This window comes from Conger conger, chromosome 4 (assembly GCF_963514075.1).
Source record: "Conger conger chromosome 4, fConCon1.1, whole genome shotgun sequence".
In the NCBI taxonomy this organism is placed as follows: Eukaryota; Metazoa; Chordata; class Actinopteri; order Anguilliformes; family Congridae; genus Conger; species Conger conger.
Window position 1 is genome coordinate 26,974,742 of NC_083763.1, and position 21,793 is coordinate 26,996,534.

General features: G+C 40.5%; 1 protein-coding gene across 1 annotated transcript in view; it reads right to left on the reverse strand.

Annotated features, from left to right (window-relative positions):
* The window catches only part of waca (WW domain containing adaptor with coiled-coil a), a 37,841-nt gene extending 19,242 nt beyond the window's left edge, over positions 1 to 18,599 (reverse strand). The window contains exons 1-6 of the mRNA XM_061238622.1: positions 18,343 to 18,599; positions 18,124 to 18,157; positions 17,076 to 17,268; positions 7,954 to 8,045; positions 1,361 to 1,476; positions 1,117 to 1,235 (exon numbers count right to left, since the gene is read on the reverse strand). Coding sequence (XP_061094606.1) covers positions 1,117 to 1,235; positions 1,361 to 1,476; positions 7,954 to 8,045; positions 17,076 to 17,268; positions 18,124 to 18,157; positions 18,343 to 18,383 — 595 coding nt within the window. The 5' untranslated portion in view covers positions 18,384 to 18,599. The remainder of the gene's footprint in view (positions 1 to 1,116; positions 1,236 to 1,360; positions 1,477 to 7,953; positions 8,046 to 17,075; positions 17,269 to 18,123; positions 18,158 to 18,342) is intronic.
* Positions 18,600 to 21,793: the final 3,194 nt, after the last annotated feature.

The following is a 21,793-nucleotide window of genomic DNA, read 5'->3' on the forward strand; positions in this document are numbered from 1 at the left end:
TAGCCTACAACGTACTCAGCCAAGTTCATCTGAATTGCAGCCAAGTCTCAGTAAAATTCACCATTACATTTCTACATTGACCCTGCCGGAAATAGAATAGAATGACCCCATTTTTGACAAATCAGCATGAATGACCACATTTCATCCTTATTACATTTTTGTTTAAAGTAGTAGACTATTGTTTATAGCCTAGCCTCATACATGAGTTTGTCCACATTTAATTGGGAGTCACCACGGAACGGAATTGGTTTTCAATGCAAACAGACATTCCCTGCCTGAAATTGTTTGGCTAGACTGGACCAAAGGTTGCATAAGCAATTAGCCTGATCAATGTCAAGCACTTCAACAGCAGTGTTGCATACTTGCAACAAATTCATTACATGAAAAAAATCATGGCAAAATCAATTGCATTGAAATACCAGATTATTATAAATGGAATGTAGCAGGTCTATCACTTGGAAAGGCAAACTAGAAGAAAATGACTGGATTCAGATCGCAGTACGGTATACAGTTGCATAGTATACAGTTGCACTCTAAACTATTTACCAGAAATATTACCTATTTAATCAGAAATAAGCCATCTCTCTGTTCCACCCGATTAACTCCAAAAGCATTCGACCAACTAAATAAATCATAGAATGTTATAATGCACATGTTGCCAGTTTCTTCACAAATTAATAACACCAGAGTTGAGAAAAGAGTAGAAGCGTCAGGCTCTGGATAAAGTGCACTCCAGTGGGTGCGTGTCTTGTTACCATATCTCTGCCCCTGAGATAAATCTGCCTCATCCACCTCACAGGTGAACGGAAGGCATTCCTGGAATGGGTGAACAAATTCTCACCCCCTCTCCTTCGCTCCTGCACCACCACTGCAACATGCCATAGAGCATGGGTGGGCAAAACTGGACAGGTGCGTACACCGAATGTAGCCAAAATGCCAGAGGGAGTAAAGGCTAGGGCTAATTAGGTCATTATGGCCAGAAGTTGGCCAGAAATCCATAATGAACACAGACCTCATTGCCCACCTCTACTATAAATGGTGTGACGAAGCCAGCTGAACTGAACTCATCTGTGAGCACAGCACTGTATCCCCCTCTGGCACACGTCTCGTACTTACTGACGCCGGTGAAGCTGCTGGTGGTGGTGGTGGCCTGCATGGCCTCCCGCCTGTAGTCCCTGTCTTTGGGGAAACTGTTGACGACAGCCAGCTTGGTCGCCTCTTTCTGCCTCTGCTCTCTGAGGACCGCAGGAGAAAAACAGAACAAACAATTGGCCCGTGTGTATTTGATTGTGGCTCGAATGGGATTGTATTTTACTCTTAAATAGTGGTTTTATTTTGTTTATTAAAGGAAGTGAAGTACCTCTCCAGCCACTCTTTGGGTTTCTCCCACTGCGACACCTCCGTCCTGCAGTTGTAATAGTACTTCTTCCCAGAAGAGCTAATGTGTTCAGACCAGTCATCTGCAGGCTCGTAAGGCTGTGAAGAAAAACAAATCTCTAACTGCACATGACCAACATGTTGAACAAGGAGGGGGGGGGGAAACAGAAATGAGAAAGATCAAAATGTGATGCAAGAGCTAGCAATCTGGAGATCTATGCAGCAGGAGATGGTGCGTTGGTTGGAATGCATTGCCATGGTAGTCTCCACAAAAGGGAATGGGGACAACGGACAAGAAAAAAAAAGTTAACAGGAGGCTTAACACTTCAGTCCTACATTAGGAGAAGCTAGAGAACATTTCATGAAAAGTTAAGTAGGGGTGCGCAGGGAGTTAACACCCACAGTTGCCTCTAACCTCAGGTATGAAGCTGTTCCTGTTCCCAAAATGAAATAGAAAGCATGCTAATTAAAAACTAGCCTGTGAGATGGAATGCCCAACCCCAAAGCTGATGCAAAGCAAATTTAAGCAAATGTATTCATCTCCTCCATTTCTTAGAGTAGATTGCTGCTTCTCCAAATTAATAATTTCATACTTTTGAGGCTCGCGCTTGCATCTGCAAGGCCAAATGTATTACGGTGACTGGAAACCCTGTTTTTCTTGAGGGCCAGACGTGCTTCGATATACTGACTATACCAAGCATATCAATCCCTCAGATCTAGACAAATTACTAATCTAATTTTGATAGAAAATGAATACTGCCACGTGTGAAAACGGATTCCATATCCCATATAAACAGTGCCTCGATCAGGTGCCCTAAGCACAGAAACAAAGTGCATACTGTGGCATGTTGTAGATCTCAAGCATACAAATACAAACAGGGTAAAGAAAAACAAACTTGGGTAGCTTGCTGCATGGCATCAGAGCCTGTACATCAAATCAGCAGGAAAAGGAACACTAAACCGGTCAATGGCGCAGGGTTGGGGTGCACTGGGCATGACTGGTATTTTCCAGACAAGGGCCGAGAAGTGCAAAGCTGAAAGCAAGCGTTGGGGAGGCAAAAGGGCTGGGGTATGCGGAATATAGAAATCAGTGGGTGTGCTAAAGCTGACCCATCAAATCATCCCTTTCTATTCCCTTCAAAGAGAATGACCTTTTGAAGGGAGTTCAACTTCTATAGTCTGTCACTGCAATGGCAAAGGATATGTATATGCAAAGAAGGATATGGATATACTAATTAGACATTTCTCCCAAGATGGCTATTTTGAGGTGAAGAGGTTGGACTGTCACTTATTTCAAAAATTGAGCCTTAAGAAATGCCATAAGTGAAATTAAACCTATAGCTAAATAGTTTAAACATGCTATTCTATAACAAAGAAACACTGACAGTATCTGGAAGTTTTACCAAATCGAATTAAACCGGAGACGATGGCGTAGCAATGCCACAATCCTATCAACAGCAGTAATGACTGCATGAACAGTTGCTCAACTGAAAGAAAAAATAGAGGCCTAACGTACAATTAAATCATAAATACACAATGGCATGGCTTACTTTGCCTCCATAGCAGTTGACGTTCACACACGTTCTCCTTGGTTTTGCTTGGCTTACACGTTTGAACTTGAATTTCAGACTACCCTCCAGACAAACAAAGAAATAACATGGCTTGTTGTTTATCAGTCTCGAGCACAACCGCTATGTTAAATTAGCTAGGGAGGAGATAAATGTACCTAATGCAAGTAGCTTACACAGAGTACAAGAACAAATGGAAACACCGTGCCTATTGATTCTCTTAATAGCACGCAAGTAAGAAAAAACATGACTGTTCAATGACGTTACGAACCAATACATAATGGCAGGCCTAAAGATTATTGCTTGTTTAACACAAACTGTTATATTGTCATCACATGTATTAGCCAAGAGTGAAATGGTTTAAATAAAATGTTTAAATTTCAGGCCCCCACATTTATTTAACGTGAGGTTGTACCTTTTAAGGACCAGTTCCTCAATGCTCGTCAAACCCAAAGGAAATGCATGAGTTTGTGGAAATCTGCTCTTCCTGTAAACCTGGGCTTCTATATGCTAGGCCTAGACCAGGGGTCACCAACCCTGTTCCTGGAGATCTACATCCCTGAAATGTCACTCCACCCTTAGCACACCTCTCAACAGCTAAAATTCATGTTAAGCTGCTAATTAGTAGGATCAGGTGTGGCAAATTTGGGTTGCAATGAAAACCTACAGGCCGGTAGAACAGGGTTGGTGACCCCTGGGTCTAGAGGGTTCCAGACCCCAAAAGCATATTGTGAGTAAAGGTTAAACCGGTTTTAAGAGAGCATAATTAACAGAATGAATGCTTAAGTACAGCATGTTCACTCTTTTGGCAGTACTCTTCAGAACTGCCATCACAGTAATGTGCCCAGAGATCAGCCTTCAACAGGTTGAGGAAGACATCACTAACCAAACATCACCCAAGAGAATTTCAGTCTGGAGGGTCAGCCCATATCTTACTGCAGTTATGAACCTTCTGGTGGAGCAGAACAGCAGGAGGCAGAGGACAGGCATAGATTAATTTGCCTTCCCAAACAGATAGCAACAATGGCATCAAATTAATGCTCCAACACTAAGAATTTGACAAAGTTTGAGAAAATTAAAAGGAATTAAACAGGGCTATTAGCAGAACACTTGTTTTCCAGGGGTAAGGAAGCAAAGCCTCTTCAGTCTCAGTTTTTTGGTAAACAGTTCTTTAGCATGCATCAGCTAGAGATCAGCTTCACAAATCTCATCCTTGACAAAAGAGGCAAGCCATAGTAAACAAAAAGCAGCAACTGCCATCAAAAACTGCCTTTGCGGATCACCTTCTGATCGGCCGGTTATAATTACGCGCAGGAAGAGTAGACTAATCATTTCTCTCCAGACATTAATCATCAAAACCGGTCTAGACTCTGCCGGTGGGACAATGGGCACAGACAGTGAAGAGGGGCTTTAATTATGCTGTTCAGAATGCTTAGGGAACAAAGCTGCAGCACTCATACATTTTAAACAATGTGATCATGCACTCGGCCTCAAATGAAGTACTCTGAAGTCATAACCAGATTAACCGAATTAGCCGATGCTAGGAAATGCTAACTGAGAAGCATGCAATTGTCCTTGCTCCCAGAATGCAACGCACCATATGCCACCGCTATTACGGAGTGCAAAAGCATCGTTTTAAAATTAGTTTGGCTCTTTCAATTACCCCAGTTCATTTAATCGCCCGCCCCCAGCCTCAAGCAGCAGTTCTGAATGCAGAATTACACTGCCTTCTATGAAGGCTTCTTCAACAGCTTCAGTGATAAAACTGTCAAACATTTGCAACTCTCAGGAAAAGAAAACAAACGACGGCAGAGTCTGTTGGCGTTCGGCGATGAGGGCGGTGCTGCAGCAGGGAGGGGAGGGCTGCTGAGAGAGGAGCCACGGCAAGAGCCGTCTGAAGAGAAAATTACAGCCCGTTTCACAGGGTCACAGTACTGCAGATGTCCAGCTTAATATGGACTCTTTGGACCATGATACCAGAGACTATTGGGCTGTAGGTGAGGGAATAAGTGTGCTGAATATCTGGATACACTGTTTCCTCTTTGGGATTATTGTTTATTTAAACCATCGGCAGGGAAGAGAGAATCCCTGAGCCAGGTTATGTAAATGCATCTCATTCATACATCATGTGGCCAATGCGCGGTTCCTACACAGGCACCTAAATGAAAGTGTCAAAGTGAAGAATGGGTCACGCTTTGAAAATCCAGGCTTTTTGCAGTAATACTTAGGATGTTAGCAGTCTTGGATTTACGCCGGTCAACCATTTCAACCAATCCGCATTACCACACGCAATGTCACAGTGCAACCTGGGTGTGAGAGCAGCCTTGAGTGATGAATGATTTGGAGAGGTTTACATCCGTGTTACCCTCCGCTCTGAACTCTTGCCCACAACCTTTGTGGCATCAAACTGCTGAATTGCAGGCCCCTTTAAGCACTTATATACATTCATTTAGTAAGCTTCAGAAATTGTATTCTCTTCATGGAACTAAAGGCTTGTGCCACACCTGCAGTTTTGTACTTTAGTACTTTTGCGGATATCCATTCTACAACCCTGACTCTGCTCTAATCAGTCACCAGCATCAAGTGATCAGTCACACACTTCAGGTTATCTGCTTCAAAGGTTGCTAAAGTATATGCATCTAATACAGTTCAGGCACAAATTATGGGAGCACTGCATTTATAAACGGCTATCATTTAAGTGCATTTATATAACTGGGTGTAATGATTATTAACAGAGTTTGATGATTAATGCAATATTCTGCAAAAGGGATGTGACAAATGAGTTGAAACTATTTTGGGCCATCCTAAATAGTTCCACATTTACATTGACATCGTGCTCACAGACTTCCAGCAGTCTGTAGTTAAAGCCACGTAGGCTACGTCAAGGCATGCTGACCAATTCCATGTCATTTAAAAAAAAAAAAGAAAAGATTTTTATACTTCAGTTAAAATTACAATCCTTCCATGTTTGAATCCCTCTTTCCTATGGCTTCAGTCTGACAGACTTGATTGGCATGAAATGTGTTCAATCTTCTGCTGTTGAGAGCTTGTTAGACAAGTTAATATGGTCCATTTAAAGCAGGAAACTTTCATTTTCAATATCTGATTGATATGATAGGCTACTGGTCTAAAGATATGTCTTTTATGCCAACAATTCTACTTGATTTTAGAAATGGTTAAACTACACAGACCTGAAAAATGTAAGCTAGCTCTGGCCGACATTAGATATATAGAACACACAATGGATAGTGATTGCACCATTAAGACTCAATAAAATTATGAACAATGCTTAAATGCAATTATAGCTTTTATGTGACTTTCCAATCTGCCTATTTAGTAACATTGTGTGCAACATTTGTCCAATGATGTATCACTATTTATTTTTATGCAGATACGGCATAGTGGAAAGCAATAAGAAAAAGAATTAGATTTGTATTAAACAAGTAAGAATTACACCTTCCGGTATGTAGGGGATTACACCTGGCAACATAATTGAGCAGTCTAATGCATCTTATCGTGGGAAATTTTATAACCAGCTTTAAAAGTATTTTTTCGTGCAGCATTTTCTACGAAATGACAATATTCACGCACTTACTTTTTTGGCTTTTACAGATTCTGAGAAACATCAACAGAAGAAAAGTCAACAAGCTGCAAGAGTAGGCTAAATGTCTTGCATAATTTGTGCTAGTAATGTATATTATGTAAAAAGTGCTGTATCAGACATTTCAGCTTCTGCAATCAAGTTCATATTTTATTATTTTAATCAATAAATAAGGAGATTGGTTTGATTTTGCGAGATGCAAAACTGGATTAACATCAGCCCATTTTAAAGTGCATTAAGGGAGTGTTCAGAAGTAACACTTAAAAATATCTTCAATATACAAGTACTGCAGGCTATTCCATGAACAAGAAAAAAATGAACACCTACTTGAAACGTCAACTTACGCAACCGGGTAAGTGATTTACAATGGTACGACACAGGGTTTTACCCGCCCCGGAGAATCAGGCAATACTTGTTGAGCCCTGAATCAGAACCAATTTAAGGCCCCACAAGATTTTGGTTGCTACGATTTAACATCCCTGCAACAATTTAAGTTTAAACCTAAATTATTGGTTCTCTTGGATTATGGCAGCTACCTACCAAGTAGTACTAAGACATGCCCCATTTTACCTTCCACATAGTCGCTTTGTGGCATCGGCTCTCAAGTCACTGTGACGCTCAAATAATGAAGAGCGGGTGTGATGTAATTAGTGTATGCGCGCAGAATGACAACTAGTCCATTGTGGACAAATTAGCAAAACAATATTATTAGTAATGAATTTGAAAAAAAAAAACATTACAAAGATGAAAATCTTCATGACAGCTGCAGACATGCACAGCTAAGGAACAAGAAAAGCACCAGAAGGACTTGCAGGGTGGACTGAGTCATGGATGATTCTTGCCAGGTCATGAAAGACATTTGAGAGGGAATACGTATATGGGGAATAGCACTTAGCTGATAAGCAAGCAGCTTCCTACTTCCCAGCTCAACTCTATCTAGCACAGTTAAAGCTGTTAGTCAATGAGCCCGTAAGTCAAAATGCATTAAAGCACCCATTATTCTTCATACAGGTAATGCCACTCCCTCCGTAACTTGCTCTGCTCAAAAACATGTTGATTTCAGACAACACTCAGACAGCACATGTTGATTTCAGACAGAGAGAACTGTGCACTTACAGTTCTCACTTTTTTTTCCCTTAAATAAATGGAAAGCATGACTCATTCCTATTTAACGTTCATGCCATTACATCACAGATGACAACAAAAGAGAATCTGATTACTTTTAATCAGGATGTTGACCATTGTGGAAGTTAATTTCAGGTCCATACCTTGTTTGGCTGATCTAACAGGTCATAACTCTGTTGTATTTGGTTTGAGACATCTTCAGTTGCTCCGCAACTCTCACCCACATGCTAATGCACATAGACTGTAAACAGTAACAGCCCAAAAAAAATAAAAAATACTTACTGCATCTGATGCTTTGCTTGGATTAGAATGTGAATTTGAGCTATGGAGAGTGCTGTGATTGTGTGAATTTTCTTGTGGAGAATAACTGGTCCCTGCCAAAAGGGGAAAAAACATGCAGTTAGCACAAATCTTGTACAAAAAAGGAATGCAAATCCATATTCAGTTCTCTGCATTTCAACAAGGATCTTAGCAGCTCACCTTAATCAGAACATGAAATCTTAGTAATGCACAATAAAGCCAAACAGGAGATATCAGGCTACTAAATGGCAACAAAGTATTACCTGCATTTACCTATATATTTGCCTTAAAACTAAGTTACAATAACGAACAAACACAATCAGTTTTAATGCAATAAAACAATAAACAATAACTAAGATTATTGAATTGTTTTTCTCCCTATTGAATACATGATTCAAACATTCAGTGCAGGTTGGAAAAAGTATGTGCTACAAAAGCTAATTGGGAGTCAAGTTGGCAATGAAATAAGTTTGTGTGGGTTCAGGCTACTCTGATTTGACTAAAAAACATTTTCAGCTTGCTATTTACAAGAAGTATCTGCTGATGTGAACCATGCCTCACAAAATCTCAGAATATCTTACGAGGCAGAAGACCCAAAATCAATAATTGTTGATTTTCATAAAGCTGAAAAGGGTTAAAGAATTCTCAATGAGTTTAGATATTCACTAGTCCACAGTTAGCCAAATTGCCAATAAACAGAGACGATTTAGTACTGTGGCTACACTCCCTAGAGTGGGTGCCCAGCCAAGATGACTCCAAAAAGCATACCACAGAATGCTCAAGGTAAAAAAAAAAAAAAAAGAACCCTAGTAACCGCTAAAGGCTTGAAGGAATCATTGGAACTAGTTAACATCTCAGTTCAGGAGTCTACCATACACTAAATATTGAACAGGCATGGTGTCTATGGCAGGACGCCACAGAAGAAGCCGCTGCTCTCCAAAAATCGCTGCGTGTCTGAAGATTGCCAGACAGCACCCTGACACTCCAGAACGCTACTGGGGAAAATGTTTTATGAACTGATGAAACTAAGGTCGAACTGTTAAAGGAAGAACATGCAGCGCTACATACGGTGTAAAAAGGGCACCACATACCAACATGAAAACATCACCCCAAAAGTGAATTACGGTGGAGGGAGCATCATGATTTATGGCAGCTTTACTGCCTCGGGGCCTGGACAGCTTGCCATCAGAGGGGGAAAAGTATTCCTAAAGTTTATTAAGTACCCAAAAGGATCAGTAGCTCAGTAGAAATTAAAGTAAAGCCACTTCAGAATGGCTTCAAAAACAGAAAATCTGACTGAGTGGCCCAGTCAGAGCCCAGACCTTAACCCAATAGACATGCTGTGGAATGACCTCAAGAGAGCCGTTCACACCAGACTAAGAATATGGCTGAGCTGAAGCAGTTCTGTATGGAAGAATGGTCCAAAATTCCTCCTGAACATCTGATCAGCAGCTACTGGAAGCTGTTATTGCAGCCAAAGGTGGTTTGACTAGTTATTAAATCCAAGTGTTTATCCACTGTGAATGTTTAATGGGCGTGTTCAATTTACATTAAATATAATTGTTTTATTAGCTTAAGCACATTGCGTTTGTCTATACTTGAGACTTAGATGATCAGATCACATTTTATGACCAATTAATTCAGAAAACCAGGTAACTCCAAAGGGTTCACATACTGTAGATGGTACAGCAAAACTGGGTGAGAAATGATAAGTTCAAAGTTCTCCAATTCATACAACAACTAGGATTGTCTCAAGGTAAAGGGTAATACAAGCAGTTTAAGCATATTCAGAAGTGTTAAGGTTTTCCAGGTAAAGATGAGAACTATGGAGTGGTACATCAGAAGGTAATCATCTTAATTCTGACCAATCAACACCAGGCGAACAATGATCTACTAGTTATGAAACTCACCACCAGCACCATTAGTTCTACCATCCACAGCGGTCCCATTACACCTGGGTTGAGACCAAAACAACCATGATGGTGGTGCTTGTTTAGAGTTGTGTAGTGTAATTAGTCGAGTGTAAAATTTGATTGCTTGTTCCTCTCTCTTATGGAGTTCAATGCACTTTTGCACACAGACAAACAGAAGCAACAAGCCATTTTTCTGCATACACCACTCAGCAGAAGCAGTCTTAGTTTAGTTTTATTTAGTAGATTTCGATTTAGTATATTTCACAAACCAAACTAAATCAAAAATGTGAAGAAATTGGCATGAATAACAAAAAATTCTGGACAATGAATTGCGGGATGTTTTATCCTACGTTCACTGCACTCTTAATTACAGGAGGTTGGGGTTAGTACGGCTGCATGTCTATGTATATATACAGCTGGTACTTTTAGATGAAAGTGCGAGAAACTCAAAGTGGGCATCTGCATCTTAACCATGATGCATCTTCCGCAACTTCACAGTGAAACTACAGATTTTACAGCAGTGGCGGCCTTATCAGGCCGATGCCCAAGACCCCAACAGTCAACAGGTCATTTATTTCTGGGGACCTTCAGTTCATTCAATATGGGGCCATTCAGTGCCAACTGCAGAAGGTTGCACCACAGCACCGCTTGGATTTGTATTTCTGGGTGTAGGTAGGCAATTATGATATACAATTCCCAAAAACATGAGCTTCATACTTAATTTTGTTTTCCCAGTAGAGCCATTTAAAGGTACAGTAGCTCATTTCAGACTTCTAACGGTGAAAGGAGGAAAAGCAGCAACACCTTCAAATCACAACACTGTTTATCCCTCCCCCTTCTCTGTAAACGTGCTGATGTTTAAATGCCATTGGCGGCGGCAATTAGAAGCAATTTTCATCCATTGAGCTTGAATTATGGTACAGCTGACAGGCCGCGAATTACATTAAAAGTATGTTTACTTTTGGAGATATGACTCTCAAAAACTGGTCACTGGTGGAAAAAAATCCTTTTTAAGACCAAATCTCTCCAAAGCAAAAGAAGATGCATGAGGTGAGAAATTCTACATGCAAAATTATGTCAACATGCAAATTTACAAAGATTGAGTATGAAGCTCATGTTTTCAGGAATTCTACATCTCAAAATTGTCTACCAACGGACAGTAAGAGGAAAAGGCAAGCAACCTCCTGGAGTTGGCGTAGAATGGCCCTCATGGAAAATCCAAACTGATTAGCATTTTCACAGGAGCAGAGCTAGATTTCTGAAATTCCCATCTTAACTAACTTTAGCTCAGGCATGCCAGCAGCAGTCCATGCCTGAAGCATGATCATCTCTCTTGGCAGAGCCTGCAAGACTATCATAGCATTAAGGCAAAAGAAACCATATTAAAGAAATAACTCATCACTTAATATTTTAAAGGAACCACTATCCCGGACTTATAGGAAAGTCATAGCTCAGGAATCATGAAATCACAGGCCGAGAACTACTGGTTTTTCACCCACCCTTTATCTGGGAGTCGGGTGTGAAGGCAATAGCATTAATGGTTCAGTTAATAGAAAGTGGCAAAAATAAAACCAGGGCCCGATTTGGAGTCGAGGCCCAGATTTGATGATCTCTGCGATAGTTTGTAAGATATACGATGGGCATTTAGAATACTATAGCCAGCAGGCATTTATATTCACCAAAAAATGTGTACTTCTTAAACTTGCAGTACAGCCATACTTGCCAGTGACTGGTAGAATGACCCTTGTGACTCTGAATAAGATCTGGCCAATTGGTAGATCAGAGGACTACCACAGACTCATGATAAACATTTATTTTTATGATTATAATCATTAAGTTCACAAACTTTGAAGTGTACAAAAGCATTTCATTTACGTACCCTAGCCAATAATTATCGGGTAGCAATGGGTTGGTTGCACTCTAAAATCCTCAAAGAGCAGGCCAATTTATTAGTAATAAGCCTACTCACATTGTTGGACTTGATAGTTGCCTGGATGATATCAGGCTATTAAGTTAAGACTAAATATTTTGCTCACCATAAAAGGAAAAAAATAAGCTTCAGCTAAATATTTGGTAGATTTAACGCAACTTTACGAAGGAAAATTAAATTTGACCACTGTCCATGCAGTTTTAGGATGAAACTTTATGCTTTAAGGATTTTCTAAGGATTGTGGGAAGCCTGGCTCAACTTTTCTGAAGGAAAGGTTTTACAGCGGAGCACAAATAAAGGGCCATTCCTTGTCGGAGATACCATCCAAACCCACACTGAGAAGAGTCAGACGAGCATACAGTGGGACTCGTTAACCTGTGTTCGAAAGAATGATTCAAACGGCAGATTTGGAATTAACGGGAGCCTCATATTCGCCAGCTTCCTTGCTGCAACCGCGACCGCAGACAGGAATGTGTGCTCCTCCAAAACCAGCAATGCAGTCGCTGCTGCTTTTAACAAGCAGTCCTCAAGACATATCGAACATATGAGCCGTGCACAGCAGCATCACGGCTACGCTCCTACACTCACCTGACACTAAAAGCAAGGCAGATATTACAAAGAATACAGCAATTTTCTCTCTTACAGGAAGGGCTTCACCCAAATTAACTCAGCAATGCTGCACTTTCGATTTGAGTTTGAGTATCAGGCAATTAGCAAGTCCAAAAGTCATCTCACCTTATGAATTTTACAAACTGCATAAACTGAATTTGATAGACAATTTTCTGGGGATCAGTTAACTGGCAACAAGCCAACTTACATCACATTACCATATTCCACTCCTGTACCCAGTAACTGAGTTTAAAGCCGTGCACATATGCAAAGCCAAACATAAGGAAATCAAACGGGGGGTAGAAGAGAACAAACCCAGACAAGACTGCACACCTGGCAACGAGGGGGAGCACACCAACCCCAGGCCCCCAGAAGTCCCTGGGGCAAAAGCCAGACAAGCACCAGCTGCCTAGGCAGCAACCGTACCCCGATGCCACCAGATCCTGGTACCTATGGTAACAGCAGCAGACTGGGGCCTAAGGAAGCGGCAGGAGTCTCTCGGCAGGTGGGTCTACGCAACAACCAGGTAAAATGGGGGCGTGAGTGGGAGCACAGCCTCGGGCTGAATTCACACCAGAGAACCAATTTACTACCACTGCCATCTTCTCTTAAATCGGATACTCAACATTTCACAAAATATGTGACAGAAATGAAAGTGCAGTAGAAGACCGAAGGGCATTCCGGTCTCAAGCTTCTATTCGACAGTGCCGACAGCCAGGGGAGAGGAAATGTTTCACTGTTGACGTGTGAGAGGCAGGCCCCGTCCCCATGGCTGAGAAATTAAAAACACCTGCTGATCGCCATCTGATGCACAGCCCAGAGTCCCATCGCCACCGTAAGCAATAAGCAGAGCGACAACGACTACCCTATAGAACACAGCCTGCTACGGGATGCAAACACGCTCGCCCTATTATCAGCGGAAGGGAGTCACGTTTCTGCCCTGTGTAGATTTATTCACGGACGGCTACGCTAGGTTTTTCGAGCGTACATCTCAGGCCCTCGGGGCATAGTTTATCGCACCCGACATCTCTTTCCCTCGTGTTCAACATATTCTAATGACAGTGCCGCTCCAGGGCGCTCCCTGCGCACCGTTCAGATGGACGTCTTATACGGCCTGCGTCAGTGACGAATGGCCGCTACACGGTAGTGCTGCCGGTCGATTTAAAACAGCGATTATATATGTTACCTGTTGAACAAGCTGCCCCAATGAATGTAAAGCAATAGTGACTTCAAAATAATCGCTCCGACTGATCTTAAACAAGACTACCAAATTATAAACCTAGGTTGATCAAATTACCTATTGGGGTTATAACATTTAAAGCCATTCTTTGGGGTGGTCGGACAGACTGCTAAAAGGCACAGTGCTAGTTGTCAGAAGGCAGAACATTATTATCTCCAAGAAACCCCAATTCATCTTTATGGAGGCAATTTGAAAATACAATGCTACAAATTGTTCCAGAATCACAACATCCATCAGAGGAGGAATTGAATATGATGGCGGATTTCCATTCCATTCAATGGAGCCACATTACCGAATAGTAATTTCAATACGCATGCCATTCAAAGTCACAGGGAGACTGAAAAAGAATTCATTCTTCTGCTGTTAATTTACCGTATATATGCAATGTCTTAGTGAAAACCGTCCAACTCAATTATGTGGTGGAATTCACTTGTGAAAGGGCCAATGGTTATTCCCCATTGACATTGTAAAAGGTGAACGACTGACCTTGAAATCAGAATCTGTAGACACCGGTCACAAAACTTTGAAACAGGATGTGATGAAGAACCAACTTAATGGCGCCAAATCCAATTCAGCCAGACCTATTTTCAGGATGCGCACGTTTCCCATTTGTTCTAGAGACCATTGGTTCTAGAGAATCACAATATCAGAATTTGCTCTAACTGATTTAAGAAACACCTGCAGGCCTTCCTCATGCTCCATCCTCACACTGCTCAAGATACAGACAATATGCTGGGTAAAACAAACCAGTCTGTTTCACTATGCAGACTACGACTGCATTATGAAAATACTACACCTTTTAAAGTTGAACTGGAAAGTAATAAACTGAAACAAGTGCACAGAAATTTCTGTCTATCAGCCAACTGACCTACCAGCAGTCCTACAAATATGAACTTTAAAATCATTATTAACATCAATCCAAGCAGATATTGTATGCAAAACATGAGTGCCAATCTAAGACTTTTTATGTCCATGAAATCTTTTATCTGGAAAATTCATGTTGAATGCCAACACAGCAGCAGGCAGCTGCAATATGTTCCAAAGAAAGGTTTATTTCAGTTTCTTTGTAAGCTAACGATTTTTAGATTTTATAAGTTTAAAAACAGGATTAAATTGACATTTACACAAAGAGAAATTGGAATTACAATAACTGCTCATCTTTCATTTAACTTTGATCATTTCAGCTATTTCATGAAAATCCAGTCAAAATAAAATATGGCCAATGTTTAATAAATGTTTTAATCAGCAGAAGCACTAGACAGGAATGAGTAGATTCATACACACAATGTACCTATTAAGATGATTCGAAACGCATCCCTTTGTAATTTCACACATATTAAGACTGCATACTGGATGCCAGGACAGAATTTAATATAAACTTCTGACCTTTTTACAACCTCCTGCCTCCCAGAACAAACTTAGTTACAACTGACAATTGCGGCCTCTTTAAAAAATGTGGCATGAGCTTATTAAGGACACTAATCAAGTCTAAAAGACATCGGCCGGGGACTATAAACATCCTATGCATTAGGGTCACTTCGAGTTTGCAGTGAACTTGAGTTCCACCATCTTAAATTTACCTTCACGTTCCATGTGTAAAAATGCATACAATTGGGGAAAGTGGGCAACAGATTACAAGAACATGTGTGACACCTGGGTTGCTGACAGAAACTGGCAGGGTCAATGGGTGTGCCTGCGCACACCTTTACTTTTCTGTGACAACCATGTACAGGTTTGGGTCAGGAAGTCTGGGCAGCTCACTACCTATTAAAGTGGCCATATAAATGTAAAAAGGGCTCATGAATGTCTGACCCCTCACATGAGAATATATATATCTCAGCTGGTGGCAAAGCAGAAAAATGTTTGGCAGTGTTCAACCTTCACAAGGCTTACAGAAGCAAGGGAACTGCTCACTGCTCCCCACTGAAGCATGGCCGCACTTCAGAGAGAATCCAAAATCAATGTAGGCTACAATTCATTAAATGACTGTTAAATAAATCCATCTGATGTGGTTATCATTGCAAGGCAGCCAGCATCTAAGTGTAGGGCAGATAATTTCACTCGCACCCGGGGAGGCGAGACCTGTGGCGCATATGCACAAACCCCACGTGGTGCAGGTGTTGATTTCTAGCCATGACCCGTCCAGTTGTGTTGTGATCCCAACTCCATCTCTAACGCGCTCTGCTTTTCCCCCTTACATGTATGAATAATGAACTGACCCCTACTTAGATTTACTTTATATAAAATAACTTTTAAAATTAATCTTGCTTCTAACAGAAACCTTGACTCCCAGTCAGTGTTATGGAGTCTGCATGTGAGGAGCAGAGCAGCCAAGCCTAAGAACAGTTTGTCACTATCAAGCTAGCTAGCTTGCAGAAAAAGGCTTCAAAAATGGAAAATCTAAAAAACGTATCATTGTTATTGAATAAATGAGTACAATTACAGTCATCATACTGTCATACTGCTATTTGTACGTCATCCAAGAGTTGCATGAAGAGATTACATTAACCACTGTGCAAGCTTGAAATTACGTTAAATAACTGTACTTTCAAGTAAATGACACTATCTGGAGAAGTGCTTGCAGCCTGCAGCTTTTCCTTCTAAATAAATGCAGTATCAAGATCGTGAGGTGGTGCCTGTGGTTAGCCAACCCTGGTAAAACTTCTGTAGTGCATCCACAGGTGCTCACCGTGTTGTTAACTGTAGGGAGACCTGTCAATGATTCAGCGAAACAACAAAGTGCAGTTATCCCTTTTCATCCATTTCTTGGAGCAGGGGGAAGGAAGACATTAGATCAGTCTTCTGCTTTTTTACCCTCCCTTTCCAGTCCATGCCCGAGAGCGCACCTTTCAGGCTCAAAGCGCTTGCGTGCCTGCTAACCAGGCTTAGACTGGAAAGTCAATAAGCTGAGAAAAGACAGGGAAACTGAAACAGTGCACACTCCTGCGCATCCCGAAGAGGAGACCAAAAGGCAATTTTGAAGCAACTCTTGTAGACGATACTCTAGAGAAGAATTTGAAGCTGCTTCTTCTCTGAGTGTATGAAGAAACGTTAGCATAGAGCCCAAATCAGCTGCTGCCTTCCCAAAAAAATAAAAAGGTGCTTGTGGTTTGTGTACAGGAAAATGAACTTGGACCAAAAATTGTGGTATGTACTTAAAGGAATCAAATGGATATCATTTTAGGCGTGATTTCAATTCTGTACAATATCTAAATAGACCTTTCGATGAAACGGTAGCTTTATGCTTTGCAACATTTAAGCCGAGGGACACAAGCAACAATGTAACCATGTTTTGCAGAGCGCTGTGGATATTTATATATGGTATGCATGTCATAGATCCAAATAAGAGGAATGGTAGGTTCAAATAAATCGGACAGTTCTGTGCACAATTTCCAATGGCGACCTCACTTACCTCCATCTCTTTCTCTGCCGCGATGCGTGTGAACTGCTTTCGCCCTGCCGTGTCCTGTGCTGTCACCGTGTTTGTTGTCGGGGCTATCTGACCGCCGAAGCATTTTGCAAGGTGGAGAGGGATCTGAGGACTCTCGCATCTTCTCATGTCGGTGGTCAGTGCCGGGGTGACTCTTTGAGGGATATTTAAGAGTCTGCAACGAAAATTGAACAACTCAAAGCATCCAAACGATAACGCATAGGATGAGGAAGGAACAGTTAATTAAGTCTTCCAATAACTTTGACCGATAACTCAATCAATTGACCAATGTACTTAGTGGCATTCGAATAAACTGTCGTTGCTTAAGAGTCAGCCGACAAAAACAGAAAACGTCCTAACATAAAACAGAGCTGTCTGAAGCGACCACGTACGAGTCGCGTTGTATCCTACGTCACCTGCAAGCTAGCCATATATCTATGTAAAATGTTAGCACTGAAGCTAGCTACCTATCCGTTTGAAATTATCAAACTTACATTTAAACAATATAATTCTAAGTATATTGGAGATACGCATGTCAATTTTAAGGTCGGATATTTAGTTATTGAATAACAACGTAATTCGGATGTTGTTAGCTAACTCTACTCTTGTCCCTTAATGTTCTCATAAAACTTTTGAAAAACAAAAATGAATTAATTATCTAGCTATTAAATGCATTCGCAAAAGGAGCTATGTCGATTCGATTCATTTTACAGTAGTTTGGCTAGTTTGCTACACGGGAGATGTCACACAATCAGGCCTTAACGTTAGTTAGCTATATTGCTAACGTTAGCTAGGTTACTAGCTACCAAGATTAAAAAAAAAACTAACGTTAACTTCGACGGTAAAAACAAATTATTCCATCTATCAAACATAACACAACATTTAGCTTTTATGCAGAATTCATTTTTCCGCGTATTGAAACGAAAAGAGCTACTTTTCGTTTTATTTTTCCGCACTGAGGCCTGTAGGTGCTCTAAAAGCCTGCTCTAGAGTAGCAACCCCCTCTTTAATAATATTTCTGTTTTTATACCTGATAGGGCTGAGAATCCCTTCGGTCGTTGCACCTATAAGAGAAAAATAAATGGTTAGCAAACCGAAAAACAAATCGACATGCTAAAATAACACGGTAAATTGCAAGTCAAAACAGCTTCCTTAAGTAACTTATTTTGGTTTCAGTAAAAATGGCGGATTGTCAAAGCGGAGAAGGGAAAGAGGAAAAAATCTGAATATAAAACATTGAGCTGTTTACCCATCACTGAGTCTCGGTTGTTTCCTTGCATACATTACCATCAATGCCGTGTTAGTGTGTGTGGAGTGGAGGTGAAAGATGGGCTACTTATTTGTTTTGCTTTTTTGTTTTGAGCGCCCCGATCTCATCTATTATTTCAATAGTTCTTGGTATGTGAGTAGCTAGCTCAGAGGCTCGGCTAATCGGAAGAGCGCCCTCGGTCCATCTCCCACTCGCACACACTAAACTGAAGCTCTGTCTACACAAGAGTGAAGCTCAGCCCCACAGCCGCCCCACTTCCCCCGCCCACAACTACATCCGGGACACTTAGGCAGCGAATTGACTGGAGTCGCCTGGCTTCATCCGGTCCCCGAAAGGACGGATGTTTCGCCGGGATGTGACGATAACCTGTCCATTATGGTAAGGTTTGCGTTTTCCACATACGACAAACACGGTAATATTTTACCTTTATCTAATAATATTGTATAATATTTTAACAATCAATTTGTGAGAGTAGATATATATATATGTTTTTGTTGATATACCAAGATGCACATTTCTTATCAATAATAATAATAATAATAATAATAATAATAGTTTTGTCACTGAAAGCCAATGTAAAAAAGTGTTTTATGCTTTTGATTAAACTTAAACAGCCAGTGTGGCATAATGGTTAGGGAGTTTTCACTCAAAGGTTGTCTGTTTAATTTCCAGGTAGCCCACTGCTGTTGCACCCTTGAGCAAGATATTTAACATACACTTCAGCAAATAAGCAACTGTATTGATAGTATGTAACCAATGTATGCAATGTAGGTTGCACTGTATAAATTCTTTTAAAAAAAATGCTTATTGCATCCACTTTTTGTTGGGTAGAGTATTCCATAACTTAAACAGCAACATACAGTAACTAAAAGAGCCTTCATAACTTGTTTCTTGCTTCTTGTTTTACCTTTAAATTCAGACTTACACAAGATCAGGGATGGGTCACATGTGTTTCTGGATTTCAGACCAACATCTGCTCATAATGAATCCAAACATTTACATTATCTATAATTTCAAGTGACATTCTATGACATAAACACCAGCTGATAAATGTTCTTGTCTTGTATGCCTGTATTACAGCCTTTTATTGTGGTCTAATTTATCGGTGATGGTGCATATGAATAATTAGCTTATTGAGACAGGGTAACTTGTGGCAACAAAGACATGCATACACACCAGCCCTCCAGGACTGGAGGATCTGACGGTGCGGGCTGATTTATACAATGGAAGGTGTTCAGAGATGGATGCCAGTGCTAAATTATTTAGGGCTTTGTATACATGTAAAATTACCTTAAAATCAATTCAAAAGGGAACAGTGCTGGCAGAATAATTGCCATTGCTTTAAGAGTATTATGAATGTATATAATAACTGCAAGCCCTGAATGAAGGTGATTTTGTAATTCTTCAGAAATAATCTGTGTGAAATAAGTTTTTCTTACACCCCTTGTAGGCTACTGCAAGTATTGCAATAAAATGGTCAGTCAAGACATCTGGTGGACAATTGTTGGTATTGCATCAATGTTGTCAAGGATTTTTCCAGCGTAGCCTACGCAACACAAACTGAACACTTTGGTCAGCAATACATCATATAAAAGTGACCATTGAGAGCTCAGTCAGTCAGACATCCACTGGTGGACCCAGACTGGCAATCACGGGATTCACTTGTCCCCCTTGGACACCCCCATTGCCCCCCCCCCCTCCAACCCCCATATTCAGCAGATCAACTGAGTGGACTTGTGCTGGTCTTGTTTTTTGGGATTGCAGTATGTCAGCACATTTAGTACAAAGAAATTGTGAGTGTGTTTCTCCTCAGATTTGTCCACCAGAATAAACTACTGCAAATGGTATTCTGGTGAAAGGCTGGAGGCACATCACACATGGTAATCAAGAAATCTACACGGTAAATCAATAAGGTAAACCTGACACCCCCACCAGTGCAGTGGAATGATGAGAACAAAGGCAGGACAATAAAAAGCGGAATATTATTTTGACACTTGTGCAGTTGTGTTGCTTTTCCTTATATTTTGGCTTGCAACAAGACGATTTGGGCAGTGACACTGTGACTGTGCATGGCTATGAAGAACTTTAATTTTAATGTTTAAAGATGGATCAGCACAACCTAAATGAGGAGAATGCCTCATTGTGAATCACAAAGGAAACTGGTGGTCAGCACTTTAGGCAACAGCGTGTTTTGGTCAGAGGTCAAGAGGACACAACATAGAAATCTCTTTGTCAATAATTTCCAGAAAATAACTGCCATTAGGTGTAGATTCAATTGAAGTTTGAATAGTTATGTGAATGTTAAGATTGAGAATCATGCATTGATGTTTATCAGTCGCTTCTCAGCAAGTCTTTTGTGGATTGCTGCTTTAAATATAATCATTTCATTTATTTTCATACGAGACTTCACAAGTCATGAACATTTAGCAGAAATAATTGTTTTGGTATCAGCATGTTACTCTGTGATGAACATGAATTACATAATTAAATAAATCCCAGTTACAGTACATCATTAAACCAACAAGATAATATGTTTACTAAAAAAAACTGTTTAATTGACATTACATTGAATGTAATGGTGAATAAACATATTGCTTTAGGAGTCTATTTTAGTTTTATATTTATATTGTATCTTTATGTAATTATGTGTTACTTAGATTTGTATAGCGTTTTTGTGTACAAACCCAGGAAGAGGGTTTAAATTGAACTTATGGGTTTTAATAAATAAATAATGAAAGAAATAAAATAATAAATATATATTTCACAGCTGTTCAAGTTGTAATGCATTTCTGTGGTCTACAGTTTTAAAACCCTGCTGAGCATATTGCAATTGACAGATTTCATGAAGACTTCATGAACAGAAGTACAGAGTCTACACTTGGAGATGCAATCATGTAAACCACTAGTTAGCTGTAAAGGCAGGACAGCAAGATGGTCAGGCTTGCAAAGAAGCACCTTTAAGGGCCTGCAGAGTTCTGGAAAAGGGTCTTGTGGAAGATGAGACCAATGTTTACTTGTATAGAGTGATAGCAGCAGCAAAGTGTGGAGGACAAAAGTAACTGCCCAAGATCCAAAGCACTATCACTGAAATGTTGTGGTGGGGGCCCAACACACAGGCCCAACAAAAGGCAACAAATAAGTTTTTCAAAGCTTCTTGACTGGCCAAGTCCAAATCTAATTAAACATGTATTTCATATGCTGAAAACTAGCCCTCTAAACAAGCAGGAACCATAGATCGCTGCAGTCAAGGCCAGCTAGAGCATCAATAGATAAGATAATCAGCACCAAGTAATGTATAGTAATAATAGGTTCCCAGACTCCAAGCAGTCATTGCATGCAAAGGATATGCAACAAAGTATTAAACATGACAATTTTCATTTACGTTAAATTAATATGTCCCAAATATTATGGTGCCATAAAAGCTAAAGCA